Source organism: Oryzias latipes, chromosome 12 (genome assembly GCF_053564925.1).
Source record: "Oryzias latipes strain Hd-rR chromosome 12, Olatipes_Hd-rR_3.1".
Lineage (NCBI taxonomy): Eukaryota > Metazoa > Chordata > Actinopteri > Beloniformes > Adrianichthyidae > Oryzias > Oryzias latipes.
The window spans coordinates 23,574,608-23,596,745 of record NC_136248.1 but is presented as its reverse complement, the minus strand read 5'-3'; the positions used below and the strand labels follow the sequence as shown (position 1 = coordinate 23,596,745).

Sequence of the window (22,138 nt, the reverse complement as noted above, 5' to 3'; positions counted from 1 at the left end):
GCACTGGTCGACAATCCTGTAGATGTCGTTCACGTCGATTTTCGGGAGACCTTGTAGAAAACGGGTGAAATATAACATCTTTCGCAATCAAAATCTGCCGTGTCGCTGCTATAGAAGTCGCAAGCCGGAAATGGTCGGCCTCACACTCAAGGCGGCGGAAGTAGAACTGCCTTCTTTCGTGCACGGAGCCTATTGCAGGGGTAAAAATGTGGAATTCCCAGGAGAATCAGTTAAAAAGTTGTCAAAATATTATTAAATTTAAACTCATGTATAAAGCTAAACAAATTAGTTTGTACAAACTTGACTATTGAATGCAATTTTTGGAATGTATGTATTAAATGAATGGAATGTATTTACTGTGTAGTGGAACTGTACATTGTGAAATCTGAGCACAGGTGATGGTGTGAGAAATGTAAATGTAATGTTTAAAAGGGAGCAGATAATTATAAGAATTGTGTTCTTCAATTCTGCTCCCTTCCAATCATGAAAATGTTCAATATGTAAGACAAACATGTAAACATTTGAACATCAATTTTCATGAAAGGAACAAATAAATAAATAAATGAAAAAAAATAAAAAATAAAAATATTGCATTTTTCTCATGATGGAGGACATGAAAAAAAATGTAAGATTAATATTGCAATGAGTTTTTTTTGTTTTGTGTGCAAATCGTGGTGGATCAGAGGCAGATAAAAACCCGCGGTTTGAAAAAGCTCTCAGTTGTGGAGCAGCAACTCAAATGGGCGGGTCAATGCCTCCCTCTCTCTTTAACCATCAACACAATTAACATAATTCCAGTGGATTCTGTCTGGAGATATCTATACAAGTGTTATGTTGTATAGTGTATATCAATCTTAAGTCGGATATTTGCGCAAAGGCGCTTTTCTCTGCGTCATAATTGGGTGATTCATGTTGACCGTATATGTGGTCAAAAAGTTGCCATCAGTCAAAAATTGTTTAAATGTTGCCGGAGACATCTCTGGTGTTAGAATTAAACTGTAAAAATGGCCACATCTTCTACCTCAATACAGGCTCATACTTGGAGTATACCTGTATAGTAATGTTCTATCTTAAAGCCTGACAGTCATTCGTGCACAAATTATACACCGTCAGCTCTGCTGCCTTGCATGGTGGCAACTTGTAACCACCAGGAGCACTGTGAGGTTCACTGCCTGTCCATGTGTTGAAGCAAGGATGCTTCAACACATGGACAGGCAAGGTGGGAACTGATCCGATCTACCTCTGCACCAAAGGCCTCCACTGTTTTGAAGTTTTCAAGTTCAGTAAACGGTGAAATGTGCATTGCTTTAAGCAAAGTCTACATTTAACAGCTTCTTAATTTGTAGTAATGTCAGAAACCACAGCAGTGTCCCTAGACTAAAGTGCAGGACTATCCAGTGCTCTGGATTTAAATTAAATATGGACACATGCTAAATGCTTTTTTTTTTTTCCTTTTAATACACCAATTGTATTGTCAGCCATTTGCTGAAGTACATTTGCGTGACTTGGTTCCACCATTTTTGAAAATGACAAATCGTTCAAGCACAATGCATTGTAGTCTATATTTGCCAATCTCTTGAGCATAGAATAAACACTGGTTTTTGTGAAGAATTCTGGGAAATTTCCAAGTGCACTTGATTTTTGAAGCTTTAGATTTATAAACTCCCAGTAAATGACGAGTGCCTCCAATGGTGCGCTAACTGGGGAGTAGTGAAGGAATTTGGACACAGCCCAACATCCAATAAGAAATTTGAACTTGAGAACTGCTATTTGTTCTTGTATAACTTTTGGCATCATCCATGGATGACTACACCACGTTTAATAATAGCAAAATGCACAGCGTTTGCCTTGTTCCTTCCTCTTTGGTTCTTGGATCATCTTTCCTACTGTTGTTCACCACACTTACTTGCCACCCCAGTTTTCGGACCAGGGTTCACTTGTTTAGTCTTGACCAGAGTTAGAGTAAGTTTTCCCACCTGCCTTACCAAGCAGGGCTATCTGCAGAAAGTAGTCCAGACCAAACAGCCCTATGTGAACAAGCCCTGGTGCAGCCGTCAAAGCAGAGTCCTTGATCCTCGGGTTACCTCAGAGTTTTGGCATTTTCGTACTCCGATTTTGTAGTTAGATTCTCACCTTTTTAAAGATTCAAATCCTGTAGGAAAAAGCTCCAAATGGTATTTTGCAGGTTAATAATTGAATGAATTTCAGCTGTTTCTGCAGGTGTGTAGCAGTTCCTTCAATAATCATTTCCAACCCAACATGTGGATGTTGTGTAGAGTCTGTTATTTTAACGGGTTATGTTCACCTCAGCAAAGGTTTTTATTCAAATGAACAGAACTGATTCTCTTTAGTCCTATTTCTTTGTGAGCTGTAGTTTAACAGCTCCACCTGTTTAGGCCTAAGGCACTTGGGAATTGTCCCGAAAAACCGCCTGTTGGGAGAATCGGTTTTGAAGTGCAGCGAAAAGGGACAACACGATCATCTTTTGGGGTACTGATCATGTAGAGCAACAAGTTCTAAAAACAGAAAAATGTGTGTTAACTTCAAGTTTCCTAGTCATCTGCGACACTGTGGTCCTCTCTGGCAGTGGCAGTCTGCCATTTTCTGTGCCTGTTTAAAAGCGCGGTGCTGGGAACCCAAATGCCCCGAGCAGGTGTCAACACCCTGCTCGGTCAAAGGAGCTGAGAGGGGAGCACAAAGGCCTCAAAGAGAGCTGCCAGCATGGTAACCATCTTAAATATCCCAGGCCATTACAGTCCCCCCTCTGATTCTCCCAGCAGCCTCTGTTTCGGCCTTCTGACTGTTTTGTTTGGACTCAGTCTGGGAATGAGGCTGGCTGACTGGTGTTAAACGGTGGCATGAGAAGAAGTTTTTTTCCCAAAAGGCAAAAACGAGAGAAATATTCTTCTCGCCTGAAGGTCTTTATCGTGGTTCCGGCATTATCTCGTCCTTCCACGCCGCTGCTATTTTGGTCCATCTCTGCAGCTCCTTAACCGACAGAGTTTCTGCCGCTGTCATCAGAGCGTTTCTGTTTCATCCTGTCGGGATGCCTCCAGATCTCCTGGGCCTGTGCGATCTTTGAAAAGCTTGGCTCGAAGCTCGCCTCATGGCTAAGCCGCCCTGGCATTCAGGCTGGCAGCGCTGTCAAAAGAAACCGTCGGGGAGGGAGCAGTGACGCCTTTTTCCCCGGTCCCTGTTCATTGTTGACCGTGGTGACGTGGTTGTGATGGTGGGGGGGGGAATGGAGTCGAGTGGAGGCTACCCTCATCTTCAGTAAACAATGGCTTCTTCTGTGTTTGACCCCCTGACTCCCCCCTTTCAGCAGAGAGGAGGCCACGGTTGAGCCCGAAGCTGCGCTGGAATTCCGTCTTTGCCAGATTTTTCATAAGTGGGACCAGAGGAGGGGCTGCTCCAGTTAGGAAGGACAGCACTGTGGGGCTAGTTTTTCCTCATTTACATCCAAATCAATAATCAATTACCCCTCCAGATACCCATTCCCAATAGCTGCATTGACTATATGGGATGTGTGACTCACAACATGCCCGCCCTCTTCTGGCTGACTGACCCCTAATCTAAAAACTGAGTGAAATTGTTTTACAATGAGGTCACTGGGTCAAATGAAAGTGTCAGACATTGATTTATGTGTTCAGTGAACTTCTGCTTGCTCTAATTAACGGGGGGGGGGGGGACTACCTTTTTTTTTTTTTTTTTTTTTTTTTAAAGGATAACCTCTTAGGTGAAATTCCGTTTACCTCCTAAAGAGACGTCCAGTAACCCTGATCACATTCTCTGCATGACTTCCACCCACTATGCATGGGTTCATTCTGTGATTGTGTTCTGGTAAAAAACCAGAATAACCAGCTTTTCAGAGAGGTGTTCACGGAACTGCCTGGTTTCCGTCCCCGACGTCAGCTTTCAATAAACTCAACCTGCAGAGTGTTCATTACCAGTGTCGTCTCTGTGGAGGGGAGGTGGAGATCCACAGATGGAGGTGTGCAGATGTCGCTCGCCTGACATGATTGGACAAACGGAGGACTTGCAGAAGCATCATTATTACATTGCATCCTCCCACACACAATTATTTTCCATTAAAATGGCCTGAATTGATAATGTTTGTTCCATCTCTGTGGTTGCTAGTTAGGAAAAGCAGCCTCAGTTTGTGTCCGCCCTTTAGCACGATGAGAACCAAGAGTGGGACAGAATTAGAGGTCTAAAAAACACACAAAAACACTTTATTTTTTATTTTTTTTAAACTTGTCCTGTCCAACAGCTAGGCAGGCAGATAAGAGCTGAGGGCCTCTTGTGTTGGACATATTTTACTTTAACAAGAGGGGTTATTAATCTTCAGACAAACCAAAGGTATGACTGAATAAACCCCTTTTGTAATTGTGGCCAAACTTTATTAGTTTCAACCATGTTTGGAAATCTTTGGTGTTGGACCGGACGGAAAAGGAAAGAAGGGAAGAAGAGAGAGGGATGTTAGAGAGGGGGGGCTGATAGTGAGAAGGGGGGGTAAGACCATGAAGCAGCATAGAGCAGACAGGTTTACTGGTTGTTTATCATTACGGTACGGTTCAAATGTAGTACAAAAAGGGCGGGGCCTGTCCACACACACTCAAATGTTATCAACACACCTCCTAGCTGCAAAAATGTCCACATGTCAACATGTACACAAAACAGTGTTCACAAATGCATACCTATGCCTTTAAACCAACAAGTGTGAAATCCTTCATTCATTCAATCATGCAAACTATTAGTGCAAAGGTGAGCTAACACCTGTGTTCAGGTGAGTGTTTGTTCTTCTAAAATGGATGGTGGAATGTGAAAAGAAGGAGCGCCCAGCCACCCCCACACCCAGACCCCCGCCGCAACAGCAGCGGCATCCGGAATCCCCCCAACGCCACACGGGAACAGGCAGGGAACAACCGCCCCCCGGGCGACCAAGCCCGCCACCCAGGCTAGGGCCAGCAGGACTGCCGCGAGGCCCCCAGAGCCAGAGAGCAGGGAGGCGCGGAGGGTAAGAGAGCGCCGCCCCAGCCCAACCAGGAAAGCAGCCCCCCCGCCGCGCCGGGAGAGCCCAACGCAGGGCCCCACCGGAGAAGGACGCCCACAGCCCCAGACGAGCACCCCACCACCACCCAGGAGTTCCGGGCATCCCCCCGCCCCAACCCCAGGTACGAGCCAGGACTACCCCCCCCCCAAGGGAGACCCGCTCCGCACTCCAGGCAGCCACCCACCCGGCCCACGGTTGGTCCAGGGAGGAGCAAGGCAGGGGCCCGCCGCCCCCGCCCAGGAGGGGGAAACCCCGGGGGAAAAAAAGGGGGCCCACAAGGGGTGTTGTAAATATGGCCCGACCAGGCTCGGCCACTGTTGGTAGTTTGGCGGGGCCCAGCGCTCAGGGGCAAGGACCAGGACCCACCCCCCCAGGGACATGAACACCCCCGGCTCAGGTGTAATGTGAAACCCCCCCCACCGCGCGGAGAGAGCACCGCCGGGCCCAGGAAGCCGGCACCCAGGGGACACGGCCGCCGTCGCCAAGGGGCCCGCACCCCCCACCAGGGAAGGGGTAGGGGACAGATGGACCCAGGTCCCACCTTCCTTGCAAAATGTGTGTGCGTGTATGTGTGTTTGACAGGGTGTGTGTGTGCATGTGTGTGTGTTTATGTTGGAATGTATATATTGAAGGGGGAGGGGTGTGTGTACTAAGGGGGGTGCAGTTAAAATTGGCGAGTAGGGCACTAAGGGGACATCTCCTGATTACTCACAGTGATGTCCCCTCACCCTCCCCACCAAGGGGCCCTAAATGTCTAAGGTGTGGTTAAAATTGGCGGGTAGGGTGCTAGGAGGACATCTGCTGCTTGCTGGCAGTGATGTCCAAGCACCCCCCCTACCAAGGACCTTACATGTCTAAGGTGCAAATAAAACCGAAAGAGGGGGGGCCCACTCCATACGGCAACCATAGGAGGGGGGCCACTGCCAAGTAGCCCCCCCCCCAAGGCGCATCGCAGGCTAGACCCCCCACCCCCTCACCCTAATATGAGGTTATATGAGGAAGGGGTAAGTTGGGGACAGCTGGTAGACTGTCCCCCGGTGGTCAAACAACTGTCCCCCCCCCCCCAGTAAACGGGCCAGGCCCAACCAGCCCAGGGGCCCCACCCCCGGAGGCGCCGACACCCCAGGCCCGGCACCACCCACCCCGGAGCAAGCCCAGGCCCCCACCCCCAAACGCCGGCCCTAGAAGAGCTCTGGTCAGGCCTTGACGGGACCAAGGGAGCCAACTGGCTGAGGCAACCACCGATTGCCTCAGCGGAGACCCCGACCCGTCAGCCCCCCCGACCCGTACCCATAATGGGCCCCCTCTCCCCCGCAGAACGCCCCCCCACAGGACAGGGCCGACAAACCCCCCACCCCGCCCCACCCCAGACCCCGCAGCCGAAGCGGATGACACCCAGAGTGACCGGGGGCCCCGAGAGGGTTGTCCCGTCCCGTCCAAGAGCCAGGGAAGGGCCGATCCCAGCCCCAGGCGCAGATGGGCAGCCCCCCCGAGCAGGGCCCCCCGCCAACCCCCCCCAGCACAGGCAAAGGGACCACCCCCCCCAAGCCAAGCCAGACCACCCCCCCACCCCCCCACCACGCACCCCCACACCCAAGCCCAGAGGACCACGCAGAGCCCCAGCCCGCCCCACCCAGGCACCGGACCCGACCCCCCGACAAACGGAGCCCCCACCGCCCCCGCCAGGCACCGGAGGCCCCGACCCCCACCCCAAACCACGACAGAAGGGCAAGGAGCAGCGACGACCAAGCACCCCAATTAAAAACACTTTTCAATGTGCTTATTTATTCATTTAATTTATCCTATACCTTTATTTCTTGACGTTAAAGTCCCATTCCATTCTTCATTCAGTCATTCTGAAAGTTTTTCCAGTGATCTTTAATTATTAATTACTTTAGCCGGAATCAAAAAACATTCTACGGCACAGTTTTTTTTCTCTGCTGCTGATTCGTCACGACTTGAAAAAGAAATGCTCAGAAAATGTGCTTACCGTATTTTCCGGACTATAAGTCGCACCGGAGTATAAGTCGGACCAGCCCAAAAATGCATTATAAAGTAGAAAAAAACACAGATAAGTCGCACTGGACTATAAGTCGCATTTTAACTTTCACAACCTTATATGACACAATCATAACAGACTGTTTATCTAATAATTTCACAATAATTCTTTCTCATACTTATTTATTTATTCTTTTCATGAAGCATCATTGGCCAACTAATACTCTGTATTCATCCTGTATTTGTAGAAACAGTTTTCACTTTTATTGCATTTCTGAATCTATGAAATCATTGGAAAATAAAATATTATGTTGTTAGCCTTCAAGATCTTACTGTAAAAAAAAGTTTGCTGATTCTCTGAGTCACTTAACATACTCTTAACACTTAACATACCTCATACATCAAATTGACCCAGGAATATCATCTCTGTTCTTCACAAATGAACATAACAGGAGGGTAAACAATGTATTTATTTCAATTTATTTCTAATATAAGTCGCTGCGGAGTATAAGTCGCACCCCTTGCCAAACTATGAAAAAAAGGACGACTTATAGTCCGGAAAATACGGTAATAATCTTTATATAAGTCCTCCATTATCAGAAAAATGCCTCAAGAACATGTTATAAACACTAAAATACACAATTTTAACTAGAGTGGGTCTTTTAACTTTATTTGAAAAGGAAAAAGCAAACCTCGTCTTTTTAATGTTCTGTATTTATTTAAGCGTGAGTAAAGGATGTATTAGTTTTCATTAATAACTTTATGGTTATGTTCCATGTGTTGCTGTAATGGAGGGTCTGAAGACTGGAAGCCTTCGGCAAAGCTGTTAAAGGGTTACTGGAGTCTTAGCCGGCTCACGCTGTGGCGAATGTGAACTTGGAAAGCAGCTGGAAGCAGGAAGTTTACAGTTTTCTGACAAACACGTCTGATAAGAGCTGATAGAGACCAGGAGCTGTCAGTTCTCCTCAGAGTCAAACCAGACGCATCTGTGTTTGCGATGCAGCAGGTCATTGGAAAAGGTTGGATTTGACTCGGCAAACAACTTTCAATGTTGGCAGAACAAATTCAACGTTTTTTGTGTTTATAATTCTTTAGAGTGTGTGTGTGTCTGTTTGCTTTTGCTATCAGCATAGATGGTGAAGAACATTCATAAAGTTATCCACTAAAAATGCAAAAATGCATCAAAGCACAACCACGAGATTACTGGTAGGCAAAAACGGAAGCAGTTAAGAACCAAATGATCTGTTGGTTGTTTATTACTTTCAGCAGAAATATTAGAATTATTTTCAATTAAACCAGTAATGGTTTGAAGATTTTTAATATATTTAAAACCTAAACAAAAAATTAGCTTTTTGTTTGTACCGGACTAACATGCTTAATTTTTTTCATTAATTTTAAGCAAAATGGATGTTGAGCTTTTTTTTTCTTCTAACATATTTGTCAATGCTTTTTTTAAATTTGAAATTAGCTGCATGCTTGTTTCAGCTTCTTTGTATCAGGATATAATTGGCGCAGAAGGAACTTGGCTGTATGTATTTATTGCAGGTTTTAAAATTTGTCTTTATCTTTTTTAGGGTTAACTTTACGGTTTCGAAGCTATCGGAGTCCAATATGGGGTTTGGCGTGCTGGGGGTGTTTCTGGGGCTGCTCCTGGAGGTCTCCACCCACGGACCCCACACTGTGCCTCGGACGTCTTGGAAGCACCACGGTAAGGGTGCAGGAAAGTGCTGATTGTTTTTTCACCATGACTTGCTAGAAAACTCTAAAGCAAAGATTCTTGCCTGTCCCTTTTTGCAAGTCCATTCCAAATGTTTGCATTTCATTTCATTTCAAGTCTGAAAACTGAGTTAAATAAATGTTTAATGGTCACAAATAGTCAAACTATTTTTAAAGAACTTGTGAAGACTCAGAAACGGGCAGTTCATGGCTTTAACTTTTGGATCTGACCGTGACGTCCGGAAGCTAAAATATTTGAATAAACAAATGAATAAAGTTCCTGTCTCTGCCCCAAAGGAGCATACTTTTCTGAAGCTGCCATGCTGAAGTGGAGTTTAGCATGGCAGCCGTTTACTTTCCACACAGTTTGGTTCAAACCTCAGTTTTTACAAAACAAAACAAAAAACTCAAAATTTTTAAAGTTGGAAATTGGCAAGTACCATATTTTTCCTGGAGTATTAGTCACGTTTTTTTTAAATTTAATTTATTCTTTTTATTTTTTTGTTAGAATGGCCAGGGGTGCGACTTACACTCATGATTTTTTAAAACATAAATGGGCTCATATAAGCTCAAAGCAGAAGAAGAAGCTTTGTCCAAAGCAAACTTTGAGTAGAATCTGACCGTTCTCCTGAACACTAGGATGTTTTTCTTATTTGCTGAGACAGTGGGGGACAGCAAGTCTTCAAACTGGGGGTCCCAGACAGACAAAAGAACAGCTAAATGCACTCATGTAGTTGCAGCTCCTGCAGTGTAGAAGGTAACGATCACTGGAAGAAAAACTGAACAATCTCATGAACCCAGAGATGGAAACGTGATTATCGATGCTTTTGTAAAGCTCTTCAAAAGAAATAAACATAATCTCTCAACATTTTCCGTGCATTATAAATGAGATATACAGTCAAAGCCTCCATGTAGGGATGAGACTAAACACTTCAGACAGTAGCTTCTCTCTACACACAATGGGCGTGTCTAGTTTATGAACACATTTCTGGAAAGTATTGAGCATTAAATGTGACGCACGTCAAAAGAGGCAGTGGCGTTCGAGCATGAATGGCGTTTGGTGTGAACGCAGCATTATGCTGGGTTTGGCCAGTTTGTTCATCAGTGTTGGACTTTTCTCTCAAAAGTGGGACTTGTACTCCAGAAAATACGGTAACAGTGACATCAAACCTTCCTAAGCCTGGTGTATTGTAATTAAACAATAGATAAGTCCTTCGTAAATTTAACACAATGCACGTTTAACACTTTCAAGGTAGACTTACTGATGTTCTGTAGGAATGCATCGATTCCCTTTCCCCAAAGGTGTAACATACGCTTCGGTCTTAAATAGAGAATTCTGTGGTAAATGGCGTGTTCTTTTGTAGCGCTTTTCTACCTTCCTCGAAGGCCCAAAGTGCTTCAGTCACCGACCCAGTCTCACACCAATCATGGCGGCTCTGCTGCCGAACACTGGCGACCAACCTTCTTTTAGAGGCAAGGAGTGAATCGAACCTGCAATCTTCCTATCAGAGGTCGACCTATTCCTGCAGTAGCATCCTGAGCAGCGATGTCTCATTTTAAGAAGTGAAACTTTTCACTTGAAGCTGTTCTCTCACTTCATGCTCTCCTGAAACTAGAAATCCGAGACCCTAATGTCAGATAGGTGCTGTTTTACTGGCACTAAAAGGGAGGAAGAAGTTTCCCTGGCTATAGACCTTTGAACGAGGCTTCTCAGCGCCTCAGGCTCACACTATAGGTTTCACTTGTTGCCTAAGTTATCATGAGAAAGTCCCCTTGGTCTCCTCAGGCGATTCGTCGGGTGGAGAAACCGTCATCCACAGTAGGACATCTTAGGTGACTCTGTGGGAGAGAAACGAGACGTCTCATCCCTGTGACAAGCTTCTCCACTTACAGCAAGCCGATTTCCTTTCACCGCTGTGGTGTCAATAACCTGCACCTGCAACGTAAATCTGCTTAAAGCTGAGTCAGCCAATGCATCTCAGCAGATGTCGTGAGCAGGAGCGCATTCCTCAGTCAAACTTGGATGATTCTCCAAAAAAGGCGCTTTTTTAAAATTGTAGTTTTAAATTACTAGCTCTAGCAAAGCAAGGTTATATGTTCAGCACAATACATTCTTCAGGTAATTGACAGTTCATTTAAAAAAAACGGCACATTACAAGCAAAAATCGTTAAAACTTGAGTACTAAATTTTTATACCTTGCCAGTTCTGTCTGCCTTTATTCTGAAGTTATTGTCTGTTTCCTTTATCTAAAAACAGCAGATTTGATTTCTTTCTCACTTGTTTAAACATGTTTATTTCCATTTAAACATTCAGATTTGGGTCTGATGGAGTTTTCGGAGCCCGGGATATTCAACTACTCCACTCTGCTGCTGAGCGAAGAGAAGGCTGCGCTGTACGTGGGGGCCAGAGAGGCCATTTTTGAGCTCAGCATGACAAATGTGACCATCAGAAACAACAAGGTACCGAAACACTTTTTTACGACGAAAGAGAAACATGACGGCGAAGCCTTCTGTCTCTGAAACGTCGATGCTTCTTTAGGTTCAGTGGACAGTAGCGGAAACCCCCATGAACATGTGCGCACTTAAGGGGAAGTCAAAAGAGGTTTGATCATTTAATTTTTACTTATATTAATTTATTATTATCTCTGCATTTTCCTGTTGTAAATGTGTTCTGTTGCTTTTCAGAGGGATTGTCTGAACTACATCCGGGTTCTCCAAGTTGTAGACGATGAGCGGCTGTACGTCTGCGGGACATACGCCTTTCAGCCTCAGTGTGACCACTTGGTAGGCTGCTATGTCTCTCCTCTGAAAGCCCTACGAGCAAAAAAAAGGTGCAAACTTTAATCTGATCCCTTTTAGAACCTTGGTGACTTTTCGCTGGCGGGTCGGATTGAAGACGGCAGAGGGAAGTGTTCCTTTGACCCGTCACAAAGCTTCACCACAGTCATGGTTGGTGAGTGGGAGGACTTTTTTTTGTTTTTGTTTTATTTTTTCCTTTTTGGTTGTAAGCTCTTCATCATAGTGCTTTCAAACCCCATAATCTCCTTTTTATCCATCAGATGGAGATCTGTACTCTGGGACAGCTTATAACTTCCTGGGCAGCGAGCCCATTATTTCCAGATATTCCCAGTCCCGCTCTCTTCTGAGGACGCAGTATTCCACGTCATGGCTAAACGGTAGGTTTGCTTTGAATAAAGGGAGGAAGCTGCTCAGAAGAGAACTTCATTAAAAGACAACATTTTTTTATTAGATTTATTTTTTTGCATGTGTAAGTTCCTCCATATGTTGAAATAAATCCCCTTTCTGTTCTCTGTGACTAAAAACAGTCGGTTTCCTTTCTCTGTTATCAGCTTTCACATTGACTCAGCAATAACTTTGCCGTCAGCTTGTAAAATGACTCTGTTGCTGAAGTGTCTGTACTTACTGGTTACTTAGCAGCTCTTTGTAATTAAGTGAACAAAGGGAGATGCATGTCTGGCTGAAGTATTAGTTCCTCAAAAAAGTTTTTAAAGGTTAAAACTTTAAATATGAAACATTCACACAGATGTTTTAAATGCCGCTTGGTTTCCAAATGACTCATCAATGGTTTGAAGGCTCCAAATCTGCTCCTTTTTAGAGCCGAGTTTCGTGTTTGCCGACGTGATCAGAGGAGGGAAAAGCAGAGCAGATGGCGATGACGACAAAATCTATTACTTCTTCACCGAAGTGTCGGTGGAATACGAGTTCTTTGGCAAGCTGCTCATCCCCAGGGTGGCTCGCGTCTGCAAGGTCGGTACATGTCGCGCACCATCTGCACCCACCAGCCTTTAGAGCCGTAATCAAACCTTTGTTTTGGGGAAGATTTCTTCTCTGACCAGTTAGCTCAAATCATAAATTGCTTCTTAAGAGGATGCTCATTTTACACGCCAACAGTCCTTGACCCAAAGTAATCAAAGCAGTTTGAGAGAAGCTGGGAATTTCCCCCTTAAATAAGAAGCCTTGTGTTTCTTTTGTTTTTTTTTTTTGTTCCAAATGCTGCTCATGTTCCCTATCTGCTCCTATCTGCACCACTTCTTCTCACGGCTGAGCATCTGCACCGTCCTTTCACAGGGGGACCTTGGCGGCGAGCGCACGCTGCAGAAGAAATGGACGTCTTTTCTGAAAGCGAAGCTGGTGTGCTCCATGCCAGAGCTCAACTTCGTTTTCAACGTGGTGCAGGACATTTTCACCCTGAAGGGGGCGGAGTGGAAAGACACCGTTTTCTACGGAGTCTTCACCTCTCAGTGGTCAGTCTTTTTTAAAGCTGCAGAAAGATGCACGCTTCTAAAAAAGAGTTTTATGTTGTTGTTTTTTTCTCCAAACCAATATCAAACCCCTTCCCTTTTGTCATCCTTAAAGGGGGAATGTGGGTTTGTCAGCTGTGTGCGCCTACAACGTGTCGGCTGTGGAGGAAGTCTTCTCCAAGGGGAAGTATATGCAGAAGGCCACAGTGGAACAGTCGCACACCAAGTGGGTGCGATACAACGGCGTCACACCGTCTCCACGCCCCGGAGCAGTAAGTGACCCTAAACCTTGATCGGTAAAGCCGACGGCATTTCTTCTAATGCTGTGTTTTACGCCCTCATGTTCTTCTTCAGTGCATTAACAACCTGATGAGACGGCAGAACATCAACAGCTCCCTCCACCTGCCAGACAAAACCCTCCAGTTTGTTAGAGATCACCCCCTGCTGGAAGATCCCGTCCTGCCCATCGGCAACAAGCCGCGCCTCATCACCAAAGACGTCAACTACACCCAGATTGTGGTGGAAAGAGTCGAAGCGCTGGACGGAAACACCTATGATATAATCTTCACTGGAACAGGTGAGATGATGCTGTTCATACGTCAAAGTCCCACTCTGATCGTCCTTTGGGCTTCTGTAAAAGCGTTCCCAGAGGTCTTTATTTACAGTTATCCTGTTTTTAGCCAAAATAGAAAAAAAACTGTTATTTTCTATTGCATAGTTTTTCTGCAGGGCGGCAGGAGTTCATTGCAAATTGGCCTCAGAGTTGTGGGTGGGATAGTTGGCGCAGAGCATCCCGCCCCCCCTTCCCCTCCATGTTGTTGAGATCTCGAAACGGGGAGCTTTTGGCCCACAAAATGTATTTTTCTACGCAACAAATAGGCTTGTTTTTTTTTTTTTAAACTTCTATTTTTTGTCTGCTCCTGATTCACAACCATTTGAAAGAAATACCCCGAAAAACAATTTTATAAAGTCACTACACATTAATTGAAATCTTTCAGGGTTTTCTTTTTCTCGTAAATTTGATGAATGAATGAATTTGTGAGTTTCCTTTTTTACGAAGGCATAATTACTAACATTACAAGAATAAAATCAAGAAATTTTAAACCGATGTGTAATGACTTCTTAACACATCCGCTTCACGTTTTATTTGTATTCATCCGTTCTGTTTTTAACATAAAAAAAGTTTTACAGAAAAAAAAATGAAAGTATTTTGTTAAAGGAATGTTTTGACTGTTTTTAATTTGCTTTGACTAAATCACTGAACTCTTTGTCTTTTCAGATAAAGGGATGCTTCACAAGTCGGTGCTGTTTGAAGGCGAGGTTCACATTGTTGAGGAGATGCAGCTGCTGAAGAGCGACGAGCCCATCAAGAATCTTCTGCTCTCCTCTGAGGTCAGCTGCAGTTTGTTTTGGCTGCATGAAAAGGAAAAAAGCAGGGGTGGCTCAGGCTGTAGATGTCAGGGACTAAAATATCCACACAAACTGACATCTGTGATGCTAAACGTAACTTTCCCACAACCGTGTATGGGGACTGACTGATCAAAATGTCACCAAATCAGCATTAATGCTCAACCTAGACTGAACAGAGTTGGTGCTCAATGATGAATGACGACTAAAGTTTAGCTAAACTTGGTGGTTTCAGAGTAAAGGAGAGAATATTATGATGCCATTCTTTCAATATCTAGTGGGCATCAGTTTCACCTGCTCCCGTTTCCTCAAACAGACGCGCTCCATGTATGCTGGTTCCGACTCTGGTGTTGTGCAGTCGCCCACTGCCTTCTGTAGCAGGTACACGTCCTGCCAGGACTGTGTCCTGGCTCGAGACCCATACTGTGCCTGGGACCCAAAAAGCAGGACCTGCATCAGTATCTTTGATGCTCCTAGCCAGCAGCGCAGGTGAGTTTGCATGATACTAAATCTGATGTTTGCGTTTTATCGTTAGGATCTTTTGGCACATCGCCGGTGCATTCATGCACGTTCGTCCTGTTCAGAACAAAATCTGATGGGCCTTCTAGTTAGACCGGCCTATCCTGCTAGATGCCATCTCACAGTTTTGTGACGTTTGTGTTGCAGGAGGCTCGTCCAGAGTCTGAGAGGGGATGCAGACAGGTGTCCTTCAGGTATGAGGCTCTGATGAACAAACTTTAGCATATCAACAGTGATGATGGAGAATTCAAGATCCTACAGTCTTAAGATGATCATCTTAGCTGACTTAAAGACCCACCCCAATCCCTTTTTGATCTCTTATTAAATCGTTCCCATTAGTCTATTAGCCAGGACGATGTCCAGTTGTCGGCAGGAGATGCATCAGAATGGAGCGGAGCAGGGAGCTTGTGGCCCACCCAGCAAAACTACGATCTTTTTCCAACTGCATTTTTTTGTCAGCTGTTAATTACTGCGATTTGAATAAATAAGTATAAAAAATGTAAATTTGAGCTTAATTTTCTTTATCAACGTCCTCCATCAGAAAAATGCCCCAAAAACATGTTAGACACCAAAAACACCTTTTTTCATTGGAGTGAAAGGGTCTTTAACAACAAATGAGATGAACTCTGTCTCCATCTTCTGGTGTATCTTAGTGTTGCTGCATGAGTTCTCCTCTGTTTAGCCATTTAGGTTTCAATAGTAATATTTTTGTCTGCTTTCTCGTCAGTGGCATCTCTGTCTCAGAAGGACTTCCAGCGAGTGGCGGCGAAGCCGGGGAGCTCTGCCGTGCTGCCGTGTCTGCTGAAATCCAACCTGGCTCAGGTGACGTGGAGGCTGAACGGCTCCGATCTCACAGAGGCGTCCCGCTTCCACTTCATCGGCGAAAACGGGCTCCTCATTTACAGCGTGGCTCCTGAAGAACAGGGCTACTATGAGTGCTGGAGCGTGGAATGGGTTCCTGCCGCTGGGAAGAACTTTAGCTTCCTCCTGGCTGGATATGTGCTGACTCTGGATCTTCCTGTCAGAACCGTGCCGCGAGGGACAAACGGGAGCAGCTCCCCCAACAGCCCAGAGGCAGGGAGCGAGGCTGCAGCTGAAGGTAATGTAAAGGCAAGCAGAGCCCCTCTAACTTCAGCCAGCTTCACCGCTGCGGTCCTCACCACCCCCCCTCAAACTGATCCATCACTAACTGCGCCCACCAGCAGCACCGTCAAGGTTCTGCGTAACCAGCACGTTCTCTCAAACCCCATCGTTCCCCATCCGGGCAGCCAAGACCCAGAGGCCGAGTATCTGCAGCATAGCAACGGCATGGCCTACCTGCTCCTCTTCCTCCTCTTCTTCGCCCTCTTTCTGGCTGCACTGGTGTACAACTGCTACATGCAGTACCTCCCAGCCCCCTGCCTGAGGCTGCGAGCCGCTCTGCTGGGCAGCCACAAGAGCGCCCACCAGCCAGAGTACAGGGCCTGCGAGGCGGGTCTGATGGAAACGGCCCCCCAGGAAAAGGTGAACCTGAGCGACCAGCCGACCCAGAACGGCAAGCAAAGCCTGCGGGCGCTCCGAGACACCGGCTACGAGACCGAACCAGAGTGTGGCAACGGCCAGATCCCCCCTCACAGCTTCAGAGGGGACAGCCCCTCCCAGGAGAAACCTTTCGACATAGACGGCGACTCTCAGTCCATCAAGTTTGCAGATGCAGATGATTGCTAGCCAGAGGCCTTCCCCTCTGCTCTCATTCATCTGCTGTTGAAGCCATGCTGCGTTCGGACGTTCTGTTCTCCTGAGCGTTCAGTGGGGTTAAGTGTTGTGCTGGGTAGAGTCCGTTTGTGTAGATGTAAGGAAACCAGCTCAGTCCAGCAAGTAAAGCTACTTCTTACATTCCAAATTGGAAACATTGTTTACCAAATTGGTAAGTTTCTCTGATGTTTTCCTAAGAAACAGTCCCTCTTTTTGTACAGCCGGTGTTTTTTTTTCTTTTTCTCCTCCTCATTAATGCTCAAAGCGCCATGGTAACAGTAATTTCTCAGGGACGGTTGCTCTGTGTGAACTGGGCCGGCTTTGAGGAGAAATGTGTTGTACAGAACCTGAGATGAGGAGGTGCTGCAGGTTATACGGCCGGAGAGAGAGAGAGAGGAGGAGGGGGGGGGGGAGGAGAAATGCTGGAATGTATCAAGCACTGTCTCGCGAGAAGTGACACTGGTGTTTTGCTTTCTTTGTACCTGTGACGTGAACTTCACTGATGATCTGGTGCTTTAACCTTCAGTCATTCACAGCCTATAGATGAAGTATGAAGAACAGCACAATCTGAAGCTTAAGCCCTGAAATAACCTGAAGCTTTTTAAGTTCAGAGCTTTTTTGGCACATCTGCATTATTTTGATCCCACTTAACTCTCCACTTGTGTAGGTTTTGTATAATTTATTGCAGCTTTTAGATTTCTCACTGTTTTGTCCTCTGCATGTCGCCCCTCATGTAGAATTTCCTCAACTCTCTTCTTCTCCATCACTTCCTCTCACAGCCTCCTCTTCATCCTCCTCACTCTCCTCTGGCGGGAGCTCTGCCCTTCCCTCCTTCTCCTCTTCTTCCACCAAACTTCACACTGTGGAGGCTCGGGAGGCGGAGGTGAGACTTCTGCCTCCCCTGCTGAAGGACCAGGCCTGGGGGCTTCATGCCCACGGGGCCTTCCTGCTCTTCTGCCTTGCTCTTGGTGAGTGGTGCCTGTGGCTTTGGGACCAGCCCTCACTCATCTCCAATGCTCGGTTTGGAAATTTTTACCACTCGACTCTATAACTCTCCTTTTTACTCTGCATGCTGGTTTTTACCGGAAAAAACTAACAGAGAGGGAAGGGTTTGTCTTAGATTTTTTTTTGGGTCAGACCTGTGGGGGGGGGGAAACCTCAAAATGATGACAAAATGTACAAATTTCACTGGAGTTCCCTGTTGAACTGTCGACCTTTCATGGTTGTTCAATTAAAGAATATTTCATATTCATTTTATCATCCAGAGCTGCCAGTTAGTCAAAAACTGTATTTTTTTCAATGTTTTTGACCTGTAAACATTTGTAATTAAATCTGTATATATGGAAGCTGTACATAATTGAAGAGAGCATCCTGTGGCTCTTGCTAGAAAGGTAAATAAAGCCTTAAAAAAGGTTTTTCTAAATGTTTTTTTTAGTTTTAACTTTGTATCTTTAAGCGTTTAACCTACTGTGTGATGAGTCAACTGAAGTTATGTTATGGTTTTAATGTTTTGAACAGAAATGAACCCTTTTGTCATTCCGACCTATTGCATGTGAGTAAAACATTTACCTGAATGTCTGAGCATGTTGAAGCCTCAGATTTTGTTTTAACAATCAGCAGCTTGGTGCAGTTTGGGTTTTGAATGTTCACTAAATGCAAAAACAAATTAAAGACCGACGTGTAAGGGGGGAAAAACTGTGGTGGTTAACCCCTAGAAGACCACATGAAGGATTAAGTAGAATGAACGTGATGTTGGCCTAAAGAGAAGAAATGCATCTGTTAGAGTAAAAACTTGTTTCATGTAAAGAATCCATTTCATTCAATATTAAACTGAACAGTTGCAATTAGAAAAATTAAACTTGGCTATAAGGAGATTTTGTAACTAGGATTTACCGTAAGTATATTTATTACTGTTGTAAAGATGAATCATCTCTGCATTGGAGTAAAACTGGACCAACTATTATGTGGACCAAGCCTCTAAAGGGGTTAGTTATTGAACACTTCTTTTTAACTTTCATTTGAAATGTGCTTCAACCTGGAAGTTAGCGAGTTCGTCTAACAGAACAGGACTGAGTGTGATGTCTCCCGTAAAAAATATTGAACTTTCAAACAAACAATTCAGTCGCAATACAGACGCCGCCATGTTGGAGCCAGACAACATTAGTAAGCAGTGATTGGCCAGACTTGTTACCATGGTAATATTGAACCATCAGTTGTAGGAAGTCCACGCCCTAACCCCTTGAAAGCAGGCTCGGGAGCGTCTGTCAAACATTTTGAGCGTTCAATCACCACAAACTTTTTTTGAGGTCTCTGGCCTGTTTTATAATTCAAATAACTTGCAATAAAGAAAATGTATCATGGAAAACAATAGGATTAGCAAGAACATGTTAGAAAAATGGGTAGCAGCCAATAGCTGTTTGTCTCAGAAGTCTATGGTTACTGGAAAACGGGGGGTTTGGGTCACTCAGTCTAGTTCAGTAAATGCTTGTGTACAAGCACTTTAGGGACTGCACGGTGTTTGGCACAATGTTCTCCGGTCATTTAAAACTGTAACGGTAAAAAACATGTATAGAGGTACACAAGGAATGACAATAAGTAAAGTTTGAAAATGGCTTTGGATGAAGATTAACAACTAATGGAGTCCAAACTTTTTTTTAGTTCAATCCTAACTCAAGTTTTACAAATTATAAAAATAAACCCACGGAAAACGTTAGGATCAGCATGTTTTAGTAAAAAGTACATAATCATTGAAGCCTGCTGAACCCTTTTATCTATTAATGAGATCAACCTTAATTGCTTTGAAGTTTTTTTTTATATTTATGGATCAACACATTTTAATGTCTTACCTGAACTTATCTGAACCCCCCTTGTTCAGATAAGGACCAAGAAGGGAGGTTTAGCATCTGCTTTTTCTATATATAAACTATTTTTTGGTTTTATTCCTAGTTTGTTTGGTTTCGGTTCTTTTATCTGGAATACAGAAATAATCAGATTTGGATCTTCAGTGTTGCACATGAACAGTGCCTGTTCTTTTGCATGTCACTGGAAGTAGGTCATAGCTGTTGTGTGTTTGCATGTTCACAAGCTCCTGGTGTTTGGTTGGAAGTGAACGCTCAAGGAGGCCCGACAAGGAAAGCATTCATGCAGAGCTCAACAGAGCTCCTGTTCTTCATCGCAGGCCCCGGCGACATCCACATTCACTGGCTTTTAGACGGGCGTCATCTGGACACCCCTGTGGTGGAGTTTCGGCAGCAGCTGGGGCGGGCGGAGGTACTGGTGAGCAGCTGGGTCAGGGAAGGGCCGCCGATGAAGGACGCCCGTTACCAGTGTGTTGCTGAAGGCAAAACAGGAAGTGACACATCTGAGGTCAACGTTCATCTACCTATTAGAGGTATCTGCTCCACGTTCTGCATGTGAAGTGTGAAAGATATGGTCTGCATGCTGAGGTTTGAACACAAAATAACTGATTTATATCAAAACAATTGTATATCAATGGGAAACATTTTGTCCACAGATGAGAACATTCCATCCAGGGATTTGAATCAGTGGAGAAGTGCACTCACAGAACACGAGCAGCTAATAAAAAGATGGGAAAAGGCTTTGGTAGGTCAGCGTTCCACTAATTTCTTTTAGGATCTAAAAGCTGTCTGAAAAATCTTGATGAGTTGGAGTAAAGAAAAAGAGACTTTGATGTAAACTAAATCTGGAGATTCCCGAAGCGTGTTTGCCTTAACTTCGTTAAGCATTAGTAAATTGTGGAGAGCACATGATCATCAACCCCATTTCCACAATTGGATTACAGATCTCTAAACGCAGCAGATAAAATTCCCTGAAGACTAATCTTGTTACAGTTTCATTCAAGTGTTTTCTTTTCAGGATTTTTTTTTCTTTTTAACCTCTTTATGCCTGAATTTATTGTCAATTATATATAAAAATTGTTTTTGCTGATTAAGGTGATGCAAAATTAAGGAGCGTCTCGGGTCCTATGATGCAAATTATGTCACGAAGGGGTTAAAACCTTCTGACATAGCTTTCCCCTCATAACCTTAAATTGACTCCTAGTATGCATCTGGATTCATTGACGGTCAAATCCATGTGGTTAAGAACACTTTGAAGATCTAAGACTTTAAAAATGTTGCATTTTCTTTTACAGGAAAGCTGTGATGGGAACACAGCTTTGTGAACATGTTTGAAAACTGGTTGGGAATTGGCCCCCCTACTCCAGCTGGAACACACCGCTGATGGGGAACCTTTCGTAGGGATTGAATGTCTCCCTGTCTTGCTTCCTGAAAAGGCTCCGGTGGACCATGAAGCCGTGATTTGACAGTTCCTGCCACCAGCATGGTTCGGTCTGGTTCCACTGGGGTTCTGGAGCTCCTCCTTCCACCTGAAGATGCTGGCGCTTCAGCTGTGTTTTTACTGAAGCAGACAAATATTTTGACGTCAGCGCCTGCACGGAGCAGTGGAACTACACAGTTCAGACAGAAGTGTCTGTGAAGCTTTTTTTCTTTTCTTTTCTTTTCTTTTTTTTTTGGAAGAATTGATCAGGTGTTTGCACCTCAAGTTAAAAAAAAAAATAAAGAAAAAGTTTGGTTGGTTTTTTGCATTGCAATTATATACAGCTGGCATTTGTGTCTCCGTACTTTCTGCATTTATAGCTGCACCCTTAAACCTCTTAAGGATCAAACATCAATGGAATATTCTGACAATTTGCTTACCTAACCTTAAAAAATGTCTGCTTTTCTGATATTGTCATCCACAGATGGAGCCACAGCGCCATCTAGTGTCAAAAAAAACATTCAAAGGAAGGCACATGAATCCATGAATGGCATTGGTCACAATATTTTATATAAATAAATAATCAAACAAATTAAACAGAAAAGAAAGGATAGAATTCTGTTTGTAACAAAATTCTCTCAATGTAAATAAACATTTATTAACGAAGCAAGTGTACTCACTTTATATCAATTACATAAGAAAATCTCAAGAATATGACTCCAGCCAAGCACTGATGGACTAGAGGTCGTTTAAACACAAGGATGCGAGGTTCTGAAATAATAAATAACTAGCAGAAGATTGACCCATTCAATTTAGTCAAAAACAAGTAACATAAGTAAACAGGTAACTCGCTTCAGAATAGAATTATTACAAATAAGATGTTTCAATATGTCTGGAGAGGCAAAAAAGTATATTATAAAAGGTATATTGGTATAAATCTGTTGTTTAAATACTGCTTTACTCTTTCCAAACAAAAAACAATTTAAATCCAAAGAATGTACAAACTCTCGAAAAAATAATGAAAAGAAATTGTATTTTAAAAGTAAATAATTCCCAAAATGAAATGCTTTCAATGTATTTTCAATCCCATTTTAAAAGCTTCAAATACATGGGGGAAAAAATTCTTTCTTACATTGTTTCAGAATTAAAATAGACACAAACAACATACTGT

At 44.2% G+C, this 22,138-nt stretch overlaps 1 protein-coding gene across 14 annotated transcripts in view; it reads left to right on the top strand.

Annotated features, from left to right (window-relative positions):
- Nucleotides 1–21,633, top strand: part of sema4d (sema domain, immunoglobulin domain (Ig), transmembrane domain (TM) and short cytoplasmic domain, (semaphorin) 4D) — a 50,887-nt gene extending 29,254 nt beyond the window's left edge. For 6 of the 14 annotated variants that reach the window (XM_023960409.2, XM_023960407.2, XM_078956158.1 and 3 more), the window contains 14 exons: nucleotides 8,626–8,759; nucleotides 11,082–11,227; nucleotides 11,307–11,369; nucleotides 11,453–11,551; nucleotides 11,627–11,720; nucleotides 11,827–11,943; nucleotides 12,384–12,535; nucleotides 12,857–13,032; nucleotides 13,145–13,301; nucleotides 13,384–13,606; nucleotides 14,309–14,421; nucleotides 14,753–14,925; nucleotides 15,103–15,149; nucleotides 15,683–18,102. In XM_023960409.2, the coding sequence (XP_023816177.1) occupies nucleotides 8,663–8,759; nucleotides 11,082–11,227; nucleotides 11,307–11,369; nucleotides 11,453–11,551; nucleotides 11,627–11,720; nucleotides 11,827–11,943; nucleotides 12,384–12,535; nucleotides 12,857–13,032; nucleotides 13,145–13,301; nucleotides 13,384–13,606; nucleotides 14,309–14,421; nucleotides 14,753–14,925; nucleotides 15,103–15,149; nucleotides 15,683–16,662 (2,637 nt within the window). In that variant the 5' untranslated portion in view covers nucleotides 8,626–8,662 and the 3' untranslated portion in view covers nucleotides 16,663–18,102. Of the gene's footprint in view, nucleotides 1–8,625; nucleotides 8,760–11,081; nucleotides 11,228–11,306; nucleotides 11,370–11,452; nucleotides 11,552–11,626; nucleotides 11,721–11,826; nucleotides 11,944–12,383; nucleotides 12,536–12,856; nucleotides 13,033–13,144; nucleotides 13,302–13,383; nucleotides 13,607–14,308; nucleotides 14,422–14,752; nucleotides 14,926–15,102; nucleotides 15,150–15,682; nucleotides 18,103–18,207; nucleotides 18,268–19,867; nucleotides 20,081–20,203; nucleotides 20,293–20,842 lie in introns of those variants that run through there. The other 8 variants (XM_078956160.1, XM_023960410.2, XM_078956161.1 and 5 more) reach the window with 4 other exon arrangements.
- The last annotated feature ends 505 nt before the right edge of the window (nucleotides 21,634–22,138 follow it).